At 35.5% G+C, this 18,335-nt stretch overlaps 1 protein-coding gene across 4 annotated transcripts; it reads left to right on the plus strand.

The window, feature by feature from the left end:
* The first annotated feature begins 1,790 nt into the window (after nt 1-1,790).
* Nucleotides 1,791-17,696, plus strand: LOC104439829 (TMV resistance protein N-like). 4 transcript variants are annotated; one of them, XM_039310135.1, is made up of 7 exons: nt 1,791-2,052; nt 2,310-2,603; nt 2,720-3,313; nt 4,503-5,651; nt 6,171-6,451; nt 14,784-16,692; nt 17,436-17,696. In XM_039310135.1, exons 2-4 carry the CDS (start codon nt 2,545-2,547, stop codon nt 4,888-4,890), a joined length of 1,041 nt encoding a protein of 346 aa, XP_039166069.1. In that variant the 5' UTR covers nt 1,791-2,052; nt 2,310-2,544; the 3' UTR covers nt 4,891-5,651; nt 6,171-6,451; nt 14,784-16,692; nt 17,436-17,696. The 4 variants fall into 4 exon arrangements, with proteins under 4 accessions (XP_039166069.1, XP_039166071.1, XP_039166070.1 ...); XM_039310137.1 differs by having other exon boundaries at nt 2,497-2,603; XM_039310136.1 differs by having other exon boundaries at nt 2,525-2,603.
* Nucleotides 17,697-18,335: the final 639 nt, after the last annotated feature.

An 18,335-nucleotide genomic window follows, 5' to 3' on the forward strand; every position in this document is an offset into this window, starting at 1 on the left:
TAGGTAAGGGAAAATGTGATAGTGGTCAGGCGGCGCCTCTTTGATTCATTAATAATATAAATGAAACTATCTATTTCATTCTGACACTTTTAATAATTTCATGATGTGGAATGTTTTATTCACAATTTTGAGTTGATAAAAGGGAAAAGGGTGCGACCTCTCTCTCTCTCGCTGAAAAGCGAATCTCGCTCGAACGTGTTTATGGTGGCCTAGAAAAGCAAAATTCAACCTCTTCACTTTCTTGCCAAAAACTGAAGTATCTTTGTAAATCTTGAAATGTGATGAAAGATTATATTAAAATCTAATAAGGAAAATCATTTTGCTAGTAGCAAGGAAAAAAGACACTTTTGATATAGTATAAAACTAAAAAAATCTCTTTTTCATCATTGATCTTATGACAATTTATCTATTTTTTTGTCTCTCTTAATTCAAAAGCACACTTTTCCAGTGAACTTTATATTAATTTCATTAGTCAATCATATACATTAAGTCTCTTTATATGCTATATTAAAGAATTTATCTATTTTCCTTATTATATTGTTGAGGTACTTTTATATATAGCACGTGACACTACAAACATTATGCATAATGAGGTGTCTTGATTTTTTTTTTTTTTTTGGTAAGCAATTCAAAGATTATATTAATTTTTGTCAATCCAAAATAACAATATTTTGTTGGCATTTCCAAAAAAAAAATGATTTAATTAAATTTCATCCACTTAATGATTTATCCATGAATATGACCAACAACGTAGAAAGAATTAGATTTTTGGAAATTTCTCTTTTTGACAAAACGAATTTTTATGGGAGTAATTCTAACAATGAAAAAAAAAACTTGGCTCCTTTAACATACGTGCAAAATCTACAATAAACAAGAACTAGGCGTATGAAATTCTTAATTATGGTAAGTAGATCTTACATAGATATAGAAAAACTAAGAAAAAAAGGAAAGTAAATAAATTTGAGATCACAAATCTAAATTGCAATTGAATGATAGGGGCAATTTTGTCCTTTTGATGAAGATTAGGTGGATTTAGTGAAATATGAAATGGAAATAGCGCTGCCAAAAAACAAAAGTCAATCTGGAGGTACCAACTGGTCGACTGAAAAAGCATCGTTTATTGTCCAACCACATTACCTACGCTGATTCTTTCGTTGCAATGGACGGCCTACCATTTCTCCATCTTCAAGCTCTTGTAATTCTCTTTGGCCAAGTCTCGGTGGAAAGCCTTACCATGTCGGAAGAAGAAAAAGCTGTACCATTTACTTTCTAGTTATAGGTAGAAAAGAAGCATGTACTTATAAATTCGAGAAAAACTGGCGAATGTCCTCTAACCACTTTTTTTTTTTTTTTTTTTTTGGGTTGGTACAAAATTATTTCATTTTAAAAAGGACATGTCGTTGGAGATATATATGTGCTTCAGAACATGACAAGTCCGGAGCGGGTGAAATGGGGCCCAATTTAAAGGAAGAGTGTTGTGGAGCTTAGCTTTTACGGTCCAATCAGCAACATTAAGGTTGGGCAAAAAAGTCAATAAACTGCTGCATTCTTCAAGCAGTAGTCTCGTTGTCTTCCCTCCCACATGGGCCGCTCGAGACCAAGTACTTGCTGAGCTAAGGACAAGTCTTCAGACCCACTTTTGAAAGGCTGAAGACCTTGCAGTCTTCACCTCCCGTGCAAAAGCCCCGATCAGCTTTCCTGTTGAGTCCCCGCAAACACCAGCAACGGCGCCGGAGTTTGATTCTCAAGGAAGGTGCCGTCGACGTTGAGTTTCAGAGACCCGCTCGGAGGTAAATTTTCTCCGATTTGTTGCGGCTTTTCTTGGTCTTTGTATTCCATCTCTCACAAAATGCATGAGGCTAGGGCCGCTGTTACTACTCCTTGCGGATCCGGTTTTGGATGAAATTCAAGAGCCACTGATCTGTGCTCGAGAGGCCGTGACTTGAAATCGGGATCTGAAATGTGGAGTTCGCCCAAATTTCATTTCGTCCAGGGGCACAAGAGGAACATGCGTTCTGGGGTTTCTGGACTTGATTTACACAGCGGGCATAGGTAATACTCTTCTCCTGCAGAGGTTTTCTGTTGTGGGTAATGCATCATGGCATAGGTTCCATGGGAAAAAATCTAGTTTGGGTGGGGAACCCTCTAACCCCTTTTTTTGGCTACCCCCTAACCACGTTAAAACGTGCAATAATTCTGTTAAATATCTTTCGAAATTTCAATTTTCCTTCTTCCCGATTTCTTGTTTTATTTGTTTGCGGGAATTTTCCTTTTTTAATCTTCAACTATCTGCTGTTTACTTCTACTAGTGTTGGACCACGTGCGTCGCACATGACCTGGTGATGTTGGGCTGTAATTTATCATCCCCCAGGAGGACTCTGCCCTTGTCCTCTTTTTGTTGACTCCTCTCTGTTTCTGTTCGCCTCCTTGTCTTCACTTTGAGAAGTTATAGTCGATCTTCCTGCGCTGAACCCTCCCACTTGGCTCTGTTTACAGAACGCTTATCTTCTTTGGGTGAATACAGCTGAGAGGATCGGCCTTCAGATGGGATCGGACGGAGGTCCGGCTCTAATCACCATCCTCGCTTTGGCTGTAGCGAGAGTGTAAGTGCTCTAACTTCACTTCTTTTCGATCTCCTGTTGACAGATAATGCACAATAAGATAAGACTTTGCTCCCTTACATCTTCAATTCACGTTCCTTATATTATGCCTTGATTAGATTGCAAGTCTGTAATTTTTGTCCCGCGAACTCAAGGAGAAGTAGGGACTCAAAGTCGAGAACAGATGATGGGTCTGGAGAAGAGGAGGAGGCGTTAAGGAAGGGCTCGGAGTCAACCTCGAGAACCGACGATGCTTCTTGTGAAGAGTACGACGTGTTCCTGAGTTTTCGTGGACCGGATACTCGTAATGGATTCACCAATTGCCTCTACAATGGCTTGAGAGATGCTGGAATTCGCGTTTTCTTGGACGACGAAGAACTCCAAGTTGGTAAAGTAATTGCTGGAGAGCTTTCGAAAGCACAAGACAATTCTCGAATCTACATACCTATCTTGTCTAAGGGTTATGCTAAAAGTTCGTGGTGTCTCCGTGAGGTTGCGCACATGGTAGAATGTACCTCAAAATCAGATGGGAAGAAAGAGATACTTCCCATCTTCTACAACTTGGATCCTGACGATGTCAAGCTCAAAACCAAGTTATACAGAGAAGCCATGACCAACCACAAGAAGAAGTTTAGCTCCGATGATTTGAAGCATTGGGAAAATGCCCTTGTTGAGGTTGCACGTATAAAGGGGTGGGTTCTTAAAGGCAAAGGGTAAATTTCCTCGACCTTTTATGGTTACGCACATTATTTACATTTAATTGAATGAAAGTTTGTCCCTCGAAATTCCCAAACATAAAGCATTTGGACATTTTTTTTGAGATTTGCATTAGAAGTAATTGAAACTAGACCTAAACAACCGAGAACCCACAATGGAAAATAGCAAATGGCTAATTTTTTTTTTTTTTAAAGCACAACAAGTTGGGTCAAACCCAACTTAAACAAGGCATTTTTCTAATTCATGTTGGGTTAAGCCAATATCACCAGATAAGTAAGACCAACATTTTACTTAATTAGATTTTTCACTTAATCGACTATTTTACTTAACCATATTACCACAATAAGTATAGTAGAAATCATGCGATTTTCTGTATTTTTCACCTCCGGTGGTAATGAAAAATTCTGTACAATACCTTACCAAAAAACTAAAATAAAATTCTGTACAATAATAAACTCCTGTGAGATTGTTAAATTAATTGGAGTATTGCAATTTGAAAATTATACCAATAGATGATTAGAATTTTTTCTAAAAAGAGTGAATAATTAACCGTAAAAAAGTGCACATGCGATACATCTATGCAAAAAAAGGGGGACATTTAAGAGATCTTACGAAATTTCCCTATTATGAAATATTAGAATGAATAACTTAATGAAAAGAAATTATTGGCATAGTATGAAGAAATTCAACACATAAACGGGAAAAGTGAAATATATTTACAAGATTTATACGGAAGGGGTAATGTTAATTTAAAACCAATGTCTACGGACAAGCGTCTGCGTGCACAAGAAGAAGCTTGGCCCTGATGGATTGAAGCGGTGGAAGAACGCTCTTGCAGAGGGGAATTTTCCTGCACTTTTTCTTTGGAAGAAACTTTGCGTGTCCAAATTTTCGAACTCATATAAAAGGGGCATTACGCTAGAAGTTAATGGAATGGAATCCTGACTAAGATCGTGCTCGAGAACCTACAAAAGGTAACGAGGTGTGCATGAAAGCTTTTCTCGAACCCGCAGAAAACTGTCAAACCCAACCTGCATTCGAAAATTTCCAGTTCCACTGATTATAATTCTTGATTTTCGTTTGTTTGAATAGTTGAAATAGCTGAGTTATGTATCTACATGTTCCTTAAAGTCTTGTAGTCTATCATGTCTTCGATTGAAACAAAATTTCCATGCTTTGTTGCAGCCAACGAGAACAAATTGAATCAATTGTTGAAGAGGTTTCCCGTAAGCTAAATACAAGACACCGGATTGTGACTGAACATTTGGTTGAAGATACTGCTCAGTTGGAAGCCATAATGAAATTGTTGGATGTTGGCTCTAGTGGTGTACGTTTTGTTGGTATCCATGGCATGGGTGGTGTTGGAAAAACGACTCTTGCCAAAGTCATGTTCAACAAACTTTCTATTCACTTCGAACGCAGTGGTTTCCTTGAAGACGTTCGAGCATCATTGCAACCTCATGGTGGTCTTTTAGAATTGCAGAAAAAGCTTTTATCGGATTTGGCTGGTGATGGGGTTGCTAACCAAATTAAAGATGTTGATGGTGGGATTAGGATGATTAAAAAATATTAAGTAATAAGAGAGTACTCATTGTTCTTGATGATCTAGACAAGAAAGAGCAACTCGAAAAACTAGCTGCAAAATCTGACTGGTTTCGTTCTGGTAGCAGAATCATTATCACAACTAGGGACGAAAGCATCTTGATGACTCAAGTGGGCTCATCTAGTAAAAAGGTCCTCAACCAACCCAAAGAAATTTTGCGTTATGAAGTTCATGAGATGAGATTTGACTTAGCACTTCATTTGTTTTATAAGCATGCATTCAAAAGTGACTTTGTTGTAGAAGAATATGATGCTCTTTCAAGAGAAATTGTTTGTACCGTGGGCATGCTTCCTTTGGCCGTTGTGGTGATAGGATCAAATCTTTTTGACTGGGGCAAAGATTTGGGGCATTTGGATAAAAGAGAAGTATGGGATGAGACGCTGAAGAAGTTAAAGGAAGGTCCTTTTGAGGATGTTCGAGATACATTAATGATTAGTTATGAACGATTAGAGGATAAGCATCGAGAAGTATTTCTTGATATAGCATGCTTTTTCATCAATGCTGACAGAACATATCCGATTATCATGTGGAAGGATTTGGGATACTTTCCTAGCATTGCAATGAGGGTTCTCTCTCAAAGGTCCTTGATCAAAATTAGAGATGATAATAGGTTTTGGATGCATGATCAAGTTCGAGACTTTGGAAGGTACATCGTTCTTCGAGTATATCCTCGAAAGTTTTGTAGGGTGTGGATTCATGAGGATGCCTTGAAACTACTGGAGGGGAAAAAGGTAAATGGAAACTGCATATGTTTGAAAATATTTGGTGCAAGAAATTCTTTGAATTTTTATTTCTCAATTAAAGCAGCATTTTAGTTGAAGTATGCATCCGATAGATAGCTTTGTTTAACATCGCTTTTGTCTTGCGTGGGTTACATCTCTCTATCAAACCTTCAGGTCAAAGGTCTCAAAATTTGTAGAGAGAGCCAAAAGAGATAGCCTGATAGTTGGCTTTACTTTTTAGGTTCCAGGAAAGCAGTTCTTTTAAAGTATTGTGAAATACAAAGAACAGTTTCATTGTTATCCAGGTAAAGAGAAAACTTGCTTTATCAAGAACTTCAGACTCGAAAAGAAGTTTATGTAGAAGAGGAGGAAACAACTCCTTGTTGGGAAAAGAGTGTACAATAGTTCTGAAAAGCGTATCTGGCGAGCTCAACCATTATAGAAATTGTTTGGCAGCACTTCTACGTCCCCTCCGTTGTAGCTCTGTGAACTGTATGTTGCATGCTCAATTGAGTCTTTGATATGCAGAGAAGTGAAGATGTTGAAGCGCTAAGTCTAACTTCTGATGGCTGCTGCCGTGACATTGCATCCAAAGAACTAGCTGCTCTACCAAATCTGAGATTCCTTCGAGTGAAAGACATTGACTTTTTTGGCAATTTCAAAATCTTCTTTCAGAGCTAAGATGGTTTTCTTGGGAAATTACACATAAGGAATTTTATGCGGAGAGTTTTCATTTTGCTAGTTTGATTGTGCTAGACCTTTCAAGGAGCAATATCGAAGATGATTGGGGTGGGTGGAGCCAAATTCAGGTATGAAATGATCCTTTCACCTTCCATCTTTACGAATCATTCGATGCACAGTACATATAGATGGCGTCCTCCCCTGATCCAAATTATTTTGTGCTAGCCTAACGTCTACAATCCACTACAACCAACTAAACTCATTTGTAAAAGACGGAGAGGAAGAGATAGAAACACACGGCATCAATATATCATCTAAGTAAATGATATTAGGAGCGGAATATAACTGTTGTTTTATATTTCATCCATTCACTTCAGACTGCTTTCATAATCGAGCCACGGATAAATACGATTTGCATGAAATCCGTACTAGCAAGAATCATTAGTTGTGCTTCCCAATCCATATGATTATGGGTAAATGACATCAATAGTCTCTAAATTTTGGCTCAATGTGTGATGTGGTCTATGAACTTTTAATTTATTCAATGTGGTTCATGAACTTTAGCCCAATTTGCAATGTGGTCCTTGAACTTTAATTTGTTCATTATAGTCCATAAACTTTTGATACATATTCAATTTAGTCCTAAATTTTATGAAAATATTCAATGTTGTCCCTAATCTTTAATTAATGGAAGGACTATATTGAACATTTTCATACAGTTCAAGGATTAGATTAAACATGAATCAAAGTTCAGGGACCATAGCGCACATTAGTCTAGAGTTCTTGGACCATTTGTGTCATTGTCTCTAGTATTATCCAAGCTTCCATCATGGCCTTGGTTTGAGAATTTAAGATTTACCTACTTTGGAGTTTGGACTTTAGATGCCTTATGGCTTGCTGTAACATTTCTAATAGCTAAAATATTAAAAGATTGTCCAACATTACTTGACAACGGGTCTTATATTGTTTTTATATTTATGCAGTCTCCCTCCATCCACAAATTCAAACTTTTGGATTGAACTTTCTAATATGATATTAGATTCACCACTGTCCCTTTTACGTATGCACCTCCAACCCCACATGCTATGGTCAAATTCCATGGGTCTCTCCCAGAACTTTTTAACTAAGGAGCAAACTTTAGTGTTCCTGTGGTGCAGCCTTGTACTGTACATCTCTTTTACTACAACATTTTTAAAATGGTCACAACAAAATATTGTAACAACGTAACTTTCTTTCATGATGCTTTATGATAGACTCAAAATATAGTTCTATGTGTAACATTTTTAAACCATGGGAAGATTTAAACTTAAAGCACTATTTGCAAGCATATTTCTAGGAATTGATTACCGAAACAGAAACTTATATATACATTATAAATTTGAATGGTAAATGGTAAATTTGAAATATCGTTGATAAAAAAGAACTGATTGGCAACTTTTGTTTGATAAATAATCAACAAGCTAACAATGTTACCATCATCAAACCTCATAGTAGATTAACAATTGTTGTTGAATATTACAAGTGGTCACCTTCATTGGTTGGTAGATTATGATTTGCATAGATACTTTGTAAGTTGCATAAATAGCAACTCAAAATTTTCAAAGCTAGAAAGCTAGAATGCAATAACAGAGGTAAGTGGATTTGCACACATGATTTATAATTCATCGCTCTTGATGCAGAATAGTTACAATCTAAAGCTCAAGTGCTTTTTTTTTGTCCTCTATATATCATTAGCTTAATGAGATTGCTTCTCACATGTTATGTTTTGTAGCAACTTCTTTTATGAGGTTATTTGTGCATCAGAGTTAGAGGATAGACATAAGCACTATCTATCGAGTTTTTAGTCACAAGCCCTCTTATCACATGCCTGATTTTACTTAGCCTACACAAGCTACCCTTATATTAGACTGATTAAGAATATTTATATATTATTTTATTAGACCAAGCCTATAAAACTGTAAATTACAATCTCAATTAATGTAGAACTCTTACATTATCCCACTTAGTTTATATTAATTGAAATTGTACAATATATGTGCACCTTTGTATTGATCTAGAGGTTATTCTTAATAGTCAATCCAATCTCATAAAGTTTCAAAAATCAAATCATTGTGGTAATTGCATGAATACACACAAAGTCTTTCATAGTCATGAATATTTTTTTATTAATATGGATTCAATATGATCATGTAGTAAATGGATAATACCTCATATAAAGTGATACATTATGTGTCATCCTTTTTACAGTCTACATTCTCTCCTTAAGTGTCACAAAAATTGATGTGCCACTAGAGAATATCCTTATAGTTTCAATAAAACCTGCATATATCTTATTCTTATAGTTAACTTTACTTTATATATAATAAGATATATCCTTAAGGCTAATAAATGAATGCCCCTAACCTTTATTGAAGGTTTACAAAATATCTTGAGATTTTCATCACATATATGTATTTTCAATATGATAATCATACATTCATAAACACTTTATTGAATGCAAAAAAATTGATGCATATTAAAATGTTACTAAATGTATTAAACACATATTAAACTTTACTTAAGCAAAAATAAAACACCTCTCACAAAATAACATAATCTTATGATACTCCTAAGCTCCTTTTAATAACATGTTCAAACATATAGAGGCGAAGGCTTTTAGTTAGTGAATCTACATTTATATCATATGTGCAAATATGCTTTACTGCTATCTTACCATTTTGAACTATTTTTTTTTATGGTTAAAAACTTGACTACCATATGCTTAGACCTTTTGAGACCTCTATTATTGTTGATAAATAACAATGCATAATTATTGTCAAAATATAATTGTATTGGGCTATTCACAAAGTCAAATCGGTCAACTCTTCAATGAAGTTCTAGAGCCAAATAGCCTGAATAGTGGCCAAAAAATACATTATAAACTCTACTTGCATGGTAGATGATGACATAGATTTTTGTTTTTCACTTTTCCATGATCTTACACCTCATAGTAGCATAAATATATATCATATTGTCAACTCCAGCTTATCCTAACAACCATCAAATTTTGCATCCAAATACATCCATTTTAGTCTTAACATTCACCATCAAAAAATGCAAGTTCGACATTATGTTTTATGGACTGCATCTCGTCTTTCATTGCATCAAATCACAAACCTAACTAAGGACAAAAAACAACATATGCATAAGTCATCGAATCAACTACATAGATATGATAGTCATGCTCTTCTAGATAGATTGTATAGTCTAGTGATATAGCTGATCATCTCTACCTAGTAGACTTGAGTGGAGTTACTGCGACCTTATTTTGCCTTGAGAGGCTTGAGGAACTTCTTTAGGAGCTGCTTCAATAATAGGATCCTGGACCTTAACTTGTTTAGTATGTAGTGTGGGAGGCTCTATAATCATCTATATAAGTTAGAGAAAAAGACATAGTGGTCCTCACCATATTGTTATCCTCAATAGTCTATGAGTAGCTACCTTCTTAAGCCACATTAAAGAAACTTTGTTATCTATGATTCCACAATTCTCGTGCCTTTGTTAGGATTATATAACCAATATTCCTTCGGATAATCTAGGTAAGATATGTAGTAACACCAAGTCATTTGGAGTCCAACTTATTTAATGTTGAATTATATAACCTCATTTTTATGGGATAATGGTCAAGTTAGGTTTACATTCAATCCATTACTCTAAAGGAGTCAATGTAATAGCTTTGGTAGAAACATAATTTACAATGTAAAGGCTTGTTTTGAAAGCATTGCCCATAGAAAACCTGATAAATTGATCTTACTAATCATACGCCTAATCATATCCATAAGAATGTGATTACACTTCTTAGCCTCACCATTTTGATAAGGACTCCTTAGCATAGTAAATTGTGCTACTATCCAAAATCCTCTTTGTATTCAGCAAGTGGCCCTTTAAGTTGTCCATTATTACCATACCTACTAAAATACTCACTACCTTGATCAAATTTGATAATCTTTATGACTTTTCCCAGCTATCTCTTGACTTCAGTTTGAAAAATCTTGAACTTTTCAAGAGATTTAGATTTTTCCTTAATCAAGTACAAATAACCATATTGGGAATAGTTATCAATAAATGTGAATAAATAAAAATTTATGCACATTGTTGTATATTATCCACTAATATCCATATGAATGACTTCCAACATGTTAGAATAATAGATTGCATTTTTTTTATTCTTTTTTTTTAGTCATCTTATCCTTAAGACGGTCTATGTAAGTCTCTAGGTCATTTTAAAGAGTAGGCAAGATGTTGGCCTTTATCAACTTTCTACTCTTTCCCTAGAGACATGACTAAGCTATTTATGTCACAACACATAAGATTATTCTTTAGGTAGATGTCTTTTAGAAACAACTTTTTCAATTATATAAGCGACATATATCATTGGGAGTTAAAGACAATCAATATAATCCATTGGACATATTGCAGTGCTCAACTTTATTTGAATTAAAAAAATATAGAAATAATATTGTTTCTTATGTCAAAAGAGTAGTCACACATATCCAAACATAATACGAAAACTAAGTTTCATCTAAAGGAGGTACATCAAATGTGCTTTTTTACATCAAATTAAAACTAGAATCTAGAATTAAAATGACATTTTCCACAAACTCAATGTCGACTTTATTGTTGTTTTCTATGATGAGCTTTGATTCGTCTTGATTTGGCTTTCTCTGGTTTATGAATCCTTGTACGGTGAAAGCAACATGATCGGTTGCATCACTATCTAGCTACCATGAACTGGATGGGGCTTTTGATAGTTTAGATTCACAAACAAATGCCAAAGAATCATTACATGTAGGCTTATGCTTGGACAGCGAAGTTTTACATTTATTATAGTCTTTCTTTATGTGACATTTCTTCTTACAAAATAAGCAATAGTCATACCACCGCCTATAGTGGCAGCGTTGGCTTTGGGCTCTCTCCCCTCACGAATGGGAGAAGTTCAAACCCTAGCGTTGCCATTAGGGATTTTTAAGCGTGACGCCGTGGTGGTGGGTCCTACGCTAGCGTTACCCTGGAGTTTATGTTACGGCTGTCGGTTGGTAGCAATTCCTCCAGTCCCAAAAAAAAAAAAAAAAAAAAAAAGAAGAAGCAAATAGTAGCATCCTTCTTGAAGGAATTTTTCTTATGACCCAAACTGTCAAAATGATTGGTGATTTCATGAGCATCTTTATGAGTACGATTTTGGACCTTCTTACTCTTCTTGTTGCTATAGGATAAGATGCCCTTTTTTTCTTCAATTTCTCTTCCTTAGCTACCACCCTAGCTATTAAGTAATTAATTGATCATGCCTCATCTTGAGAGTTGTAAGTGGTCTTGATAATCCAAAATCGGGTGGAATAGTATTTAAGTCTGGATGCACAATGCAAACAACATGAATACTAACTTGAAGAACCTAAAGTTTTGTCTATAGGCTTACCATTTTTAGGATGTAATCTCTAACCTCACTAGAACTATCATATCTCATATTTAAGAGTCCTTGTAGAAGTGTCCCAATCTTATCATTAGATAAGATGTAGTTCTTAGCCTCTAAGTTGCCTTTATCTCTCCAGTAGTGCAGTTAGCTGGCAAACTACTCTTTAAGTGTTCCTGAATGGATCGCTTTATAGACAACAAGTAATAAAGTGTGCTTTTAAGTCTTGCGCATTGGTGTTATTAAGACTTGTTGGCTTATCTATAGTAAAAGCAATATGAACATTCACCAGCTCAATCCCAAACAAAAAATTCTCTCCCATTTCTTAAAATTTCAACTAGTAAAAACCTTAATTGTAATGCAATTATCATTTACAAAGAATGTGATTGAAATATAAGCAATGTATACTATTAGTATTATGTGAGTACACATCTTGAGAGTTACATACATCATCATATCAATCACCTTTGAATATAATACATGATATATGATCGTATATTATCCATATACAACAAAAGAACACCTCAAGTGCCAAAACTTAGCACAAAAATACACTTTAAGTGTCAAAACTTACGAAATGGATGCTTAAGTGCCATTTTTTATTAAAAACAAATGGGACACTTAAATGCCACATTTGGTGAATCCCGCCAAAAATCCTATATGACAATTTTTTTTATTAATTTTCTCACTTACATAGCTCGCTAAAAGGCTGACTTAAAAAAAAAAAAAAAAACACACACACACACACACACACACACACACAAAAATGACGTCATTTTGGTATAATTCGAATTTTAATATAAAAATTAATTAAATTAAATTTAAAACAAATTAATTATTAAGAAGAAAAAAAGGTAAAGCAAGAGGGAGGCTTAGCAGCGACAAGGGCCATTGCCAAAAAGGTTGGGGAGGGTTGGCCGAGGCCACCGAGCCCTAGTTGGGGGTCGGCCCCCCCATCGATCGGCAACAGGGCCTACGTGCCCTCGCCTCAAATCTGGGTGAAGGCACGTAGGCCTCGCCCGCCAATTGGGAGGTTGTGACCCTTGCCCTAGATCTGGGCGAGGTATGGGCAGGGCATGCAAGCCTTTGCCACCGATCGGGGGGGGTCGCCGACCCTCGGCCAGGCTCGGCGAACCTGACAACCCTCCCCAACCTTTCCAGCAATGAAGGGGAGGCGGTGGAGGCGAGGTTGAGCCCTCGGTTGCCGGTTGCCTCCCTCCCTCCTCCTCCCACTCCTTTTTTTTTTTTTTTTAATTAATCAATTTTTTTAATTTAATTTAATTAATTACTATATTAATTATTTATCATGTCAGCACTAAAACAATGTTGTTTTGGCATTTGTTTAGTCACATCAGCATGCAAAACGAAGTTGTTTTATACTAAGCTCACCAAAAATTGTTATGTTTGCGTTTTGGCCGATTTTCTCACCGTTGGCACCTAACTGATCCATTTTGCTTTGATTTTGACATTTAAGTGTCACTTTCGTAAGTTTTAATACTTAAGTATCCATTTGTGGCAAGTTTTAGCACTTCTAGTATCCTAGTGTCATTCATATTACCATGGCCATGAAAATATTTTTCAACCATCGTGAATTCACTATCTTTGGATGTATGAATCTTTAGATCAGTCATTCCTCACCTATATGTTGTACATGCCTCATGAACCAATACACAATTTCCTTATTTTAGAGTATAACTATGCATTAGAATGGGAGATATCCTATCGCCAATATTTCTTAAATTCAATCAAGTGTGCCCAATTAAATTCTTGGAACTCTCTTACACCATGGATATAAACTTTATATCTCACATTTACTATATGCATGTAATTTTAGACTTGAAGACATGAGTAATTTGTCACTAAAATCATATACCCTACCAATTATATTACTCCATTCATCAATACATGTTAAACCTTTTACATGCCATAAATGAATCACATTCTACACATTGTGTATGTGATCATATGCATGTGAGCTAGCATCTATATTTCTAATACCATAGCCTTCATAAGCCAGCCTCATATTAGACTAATTAATAATTTTTTTTTAACTTATTAGACAAAGCCCATAAAATGGTAAATTACAATTACGACTAATGTAGCTCACATTAGAAAACTCTTATGTACTTCGCTAATAGTTTTGTTTAACCATTGTAACTTACAAACAAAATACTGTTGACCATGATAAATGGCTAGCAGATTATGGCCAGCAATTCAATTTTACCGAGTTTTATTTTGTACTAGCATACAACCGTAATAATTGAGTTATCATGCTGAAATACCCTCGTAGACTACAGATTGTCGTTTGCTTTGACAAGGGAGCGCGTTTTTCAGCTGGTAGACTATGAATTGCTGACATACTTTACTAGAAGTGTTGGTTAACGATTGTAAACAATAAACGAAAAAACTGTCCTTTTACTATAATAACGTAGTAGATTATTAGATTTATTTTGATTTTATAAGTACAAACGCTTATGAGTCATTAAAAGACTAGACAAATAATAGATTTACTGGGCTTTCCATAGTAGATTATGAACAGCCTTTCGTATTTTTACAAATGAGCAAGTTTTTCCATTTGTAGAGTATGAATTAATTATTTATATTCTTCACCAAAAAAAAAATTAATTACTTATATACTTCATTAGTTGTATACAAGTGATATTTTACAAACAAACAAATTGTTTAGCCACTATAAAATCTCTTGTAGCTTATGAATTTCACTACTAACTTACTATTTCACCTCTAAGATTTAGTTATAAACAGTAATTATATATATAGAAAAAGGACTTAGTAGTTTCCTATTACATTGACAAAACATGTTTACCATATATGGAAGATTATTCCGTTTTCCCCGAAGGAAGTGTTAGAAGCCACCTAGTTGCGCCATTGCAAGTAAACGAGGGAGTATATTGAATTATCGAATGAGAATAATTACTTCCATAAAAAACCTAGGATGATTGGTGTGTTTTATTTTTTATTTTTTATTTTTAATTCGACATTTTCTTTTTTTGCAGATGACAAAAAAATTGAAAGTTCTAGATTTAACAGATTGCATAAAGTTGAGGAAGACACCTGACTTCACTAATTTCACATCCTTGGAGACATTAATACTTGCTCGGTGTTCCAACTTAATCACAATTGACCCCTCCATTTCTAAGCTCCAACTCCTAGAGACTTTGAATATCAAAGGGTGTAGTTCTCTTGGGGAGTTGCCTGAAGAAGTCTGTTCTCTACAATCTTTGAAGCAAATCGTCATGCCCCAAAATTTTCAACCCTTGAAGCTTCCAGAGAGATTTGGCAATTTGAAATCTTTGTCGAGTTTTAGATTAAACAAGAACCCCAAAATCCGCCAACTCCCAGACTCAATTGGAAGGGCTGCGAATCTTACACACTTAACTTTACGTGGGTGCGTGGGGATAAAGGAACTTCCAAGCTCAATTGGGGAGTTAAAAATGTTGGTAGAGTTGGATGTCTCAACGTCGGGCATAGTTGCATTGCCCAATTCAATTGGAAATTTAAAGAAACTAAGGGTGTTGAGTTTATGTAGAACGAAGATAAAGGAGATTCCTCGTACTATTGGAGGACTGGAGATGCTTGAAGGTTTATATGCCCACAAATCCTGGGATTTGACAGATAAAAATTTGGAGGAAATTGGGAAGCTATTCCATTTGAAGTCATTGAACTTAGCATTTACCAGTGTTTCCAGATTGCCTCCAGAGATAAGTTGTCTCCATCTCGAAAATCTTAAAGTGGGTTCGATTGAGCTTCAACAAGTGTCGGCTCTTCCATCAAGTTTGAAAGTCCTTGCGGTTCAAGCTATGGACTTCTCTCTTGTCCCCACCCCTCAAGCATCACCGATTTGGAACATCTGGAATTACATAGATTCAGCAATTTGAGAAGTAGATATCACTCGACTAGGCAGGACTATGACTCAAAACTTAAAGCAGCTTTGATGAGGGAGCAACCGTTCTATCGGCTTCCATCTCAATTGTTGACCCTGAAACTCAAAAGCATTAGTCCACTGCCGCATTTGTCCAACTTATTAAATTTGACAGTTCTGCATGTAATTGAATGTCCAATATCACACCTACCTGTTGCTCCAGGTCTAACACATTTGAGGGAACTGAACATAACAAGATGTGAATCCCTTGAGGAAATACTTGGTCTGTCACTCTTGAGGAGTCTGGAGCGCTTGGAACTGAAGGGCTTGAATAGGCTAGTTGAGATTCAAGGTTTGTCGGAACTGGAATCGTTGCAATACCTCCTCCTTTCCAGTTGTGATTTAATAGGACAGTTGCCCAATTTATCTAAGTTGGGCAAGCTACAACATCTAGAGCTAGAAGCTTGTCCAAATTTAAGACCCATTGAGGGCATTGAGGGCTTAGAAAGCTGGGTGCTGGATAGTCGTGGCCACACTATCCTGGAACGATTGTTGAATATCTCGAGATCGACTTGGCTTTCCCGCAGATTACCCATATTTGATGTGTTCCTGAATTATAAGGGGCCAGAAACTCATCATAGCATTGTTGATTATCTTCATGAACGGATGTGGCAAGATCGAATTCCTGTTTATAGTGACAATGATGACTTCAGGTCCAATGAAGGGATTGGGGAAGAGATTCTACAAGCACTCGCTAACTCCAATATCTACATACCTGTCTTCTCTAGAAACTACGCTTCTAGTCAATGGTGTCTCCGCACACTTGGCCACATGGTAAAACGCACGTCAGAATCAAAGGGGAAAAGAAGAATCCTCCCCATTTTCTACGACGTGGAGATTGATGACGTTAAACTCGAAACTGATTTATACAAAGGCGACCTAGACAGGCACTGGACAAACTTTGACCACAACGAAGTGAAGTCATGGAAAGAGGCTCTAATTGAGGTCGCAGCAATGAGCGGTTTCGTCTTGAAAAATAACAGGTAATTCTGCTATTTCGCCACTAAATCATGACGTAGATAAGTCATTCCATTGAACTTTCCCAACACAGAGTTTCAAAGTTACTGCAATGCAACCCTTTTGCATACAAATGGTTGTCCACTCAAGCAAACTCAATCCTATAGAATAAGAAGCGGATCCTTTTGTTTGGAATCTTTGTGGAACTTTGTGGTCAAACAGAACAAAATTGCATACTGGTAAAGCCGCACATATATATTTTTTCTTTTGTTTTGTTGTCTAAGTTAAAGATCTTCTGGTTATAGTAGTTTGAGAAATCAAATCAACAGTTAGATTATAATTTTGAGGGAAAATGACATCACAAAAGTATCATAACTTTTGTGCTCGCTTGAATGTCATAATTTATCTACAATGCTTATTTAAGTATCATAATTTTTTTTTCAATTACTTGAATCCCATATAATTTTTCAATCGATTACTTGAGTATGATAACTTTCTAAAAATGTTTATCACAAGTGTGATGCCACATTGGATTCTTGGAACGTGAGTGAACATTTTAAAAAATTTGCACTTAAATGATTGATTGAAAATTATGAGTATCAAGTGAATATTTATTAGAAGTTATGATACTTAAGTGGTTAAAAAAAAAGTTATGACAATTAAGTGAGTGCTGTACAAAAATTACGATAGTTGTAGTATCCTTGATATCCTTTGAATTTTTATCTTTCCAATTTAAAATGATTTGTCGTTCAATTGTGCATTGCTGCAGCTACGAAGAAGTTCTTCAATCGGTTATTGAAGAGGTTTATAGAGCAAGGAAATTGTTAGACGTCGACTCCTGAAGCCTTCTTTTGGTCAGTTAAAGAATGAAGCCGCTAATTAGTATCATGAAACTTCTTTTTTAGTCCGTAATGTATTTCTTCTTTGAACTTTTATTTCTATTGTGTTTGACTCTCATTGTTGCACGATCTCCAAAATTCCAACCAAATCAATTCATAATAATTTTAATGTATATGTTTTGTAAATTAAATACCTCTCTCAATCATTTCTAATTTTTTTCTTTTTGTGTTCAAAAAGCCATGTTTGCATGTTGTGTCGAAAACTGTCACTCACGAGTAATTAAATTCGACCTTATGATTTGATTGTCTTGTTTTTGGGGGTAAAAATTGACTTCTATCCGGACATAAACTGAATCAACTGTGGAAAAGAAAAAGTGTGAAGTGCGAGGCCTTTTTAATTGTTTATAAGTAAAGAATTCACATACCAAGAGTTTGTAGGTGGACTAGGTCATTAAGTGCCACGAAACACATCGTGCCTCAGCCATCCATCAAATGTTTATTATTTTCAAAAAATCCATAACCAATCGTTCGTAATATCTATACATAATAATCTGAATCCAACATATCTTATAATGTCACTAAAAACTACCATTAAAAGTGTGTAACTATAATGGACAGTTTCAGTACTCGAAACGGGAATATTTATCCTCTTTTCTTTTGAAACTTGCTTGGAATTGATGCTTAGTTGTATCATGTTTGGAAAGATAGGAATAAGAAATTATGACAACTCTATTACAATGTGAATGGTCTTTTTTAGTTCATTATAAGAGGTATCAATCTTTTTTTTTTTTTTTTATCGATAAGAGGTATCGATCTTGCATTGTCCAAAA

Source organism: Eucalyptus grandis, chromosome 3, assembly GCF_016545825.1.
Source record: "Eucalyptus grandis isolate ANBG69807.140 chromosome 3, ASM1654582v1, whole genome shotgun sequence".
Lineage (NCBI taxonomy): Eukaryota > Viridiplantae > Streptophyta > Magnoliopsida > Myrtales > Myrtaceae > Eucalyptus > Eucalyptus grandis.

Bases quoted from the DNA above. Each gene is read 5' to 3' on its own strand.
- LOC104439829 (XM_039310134.1), top strand. From the start codon at position 15,722: ATGAGGGAGCAACCGTTCTATCGGCTTCCATCTCAATTGTTGACCCTG. The intron at 16,693-17,435 runs GTAATTCTGCTA...GCATTGCTGCAG, and splicing joins TTCGTCTTGAAAAATAACAG to CTACGAAGAAGTTCTTCAAT.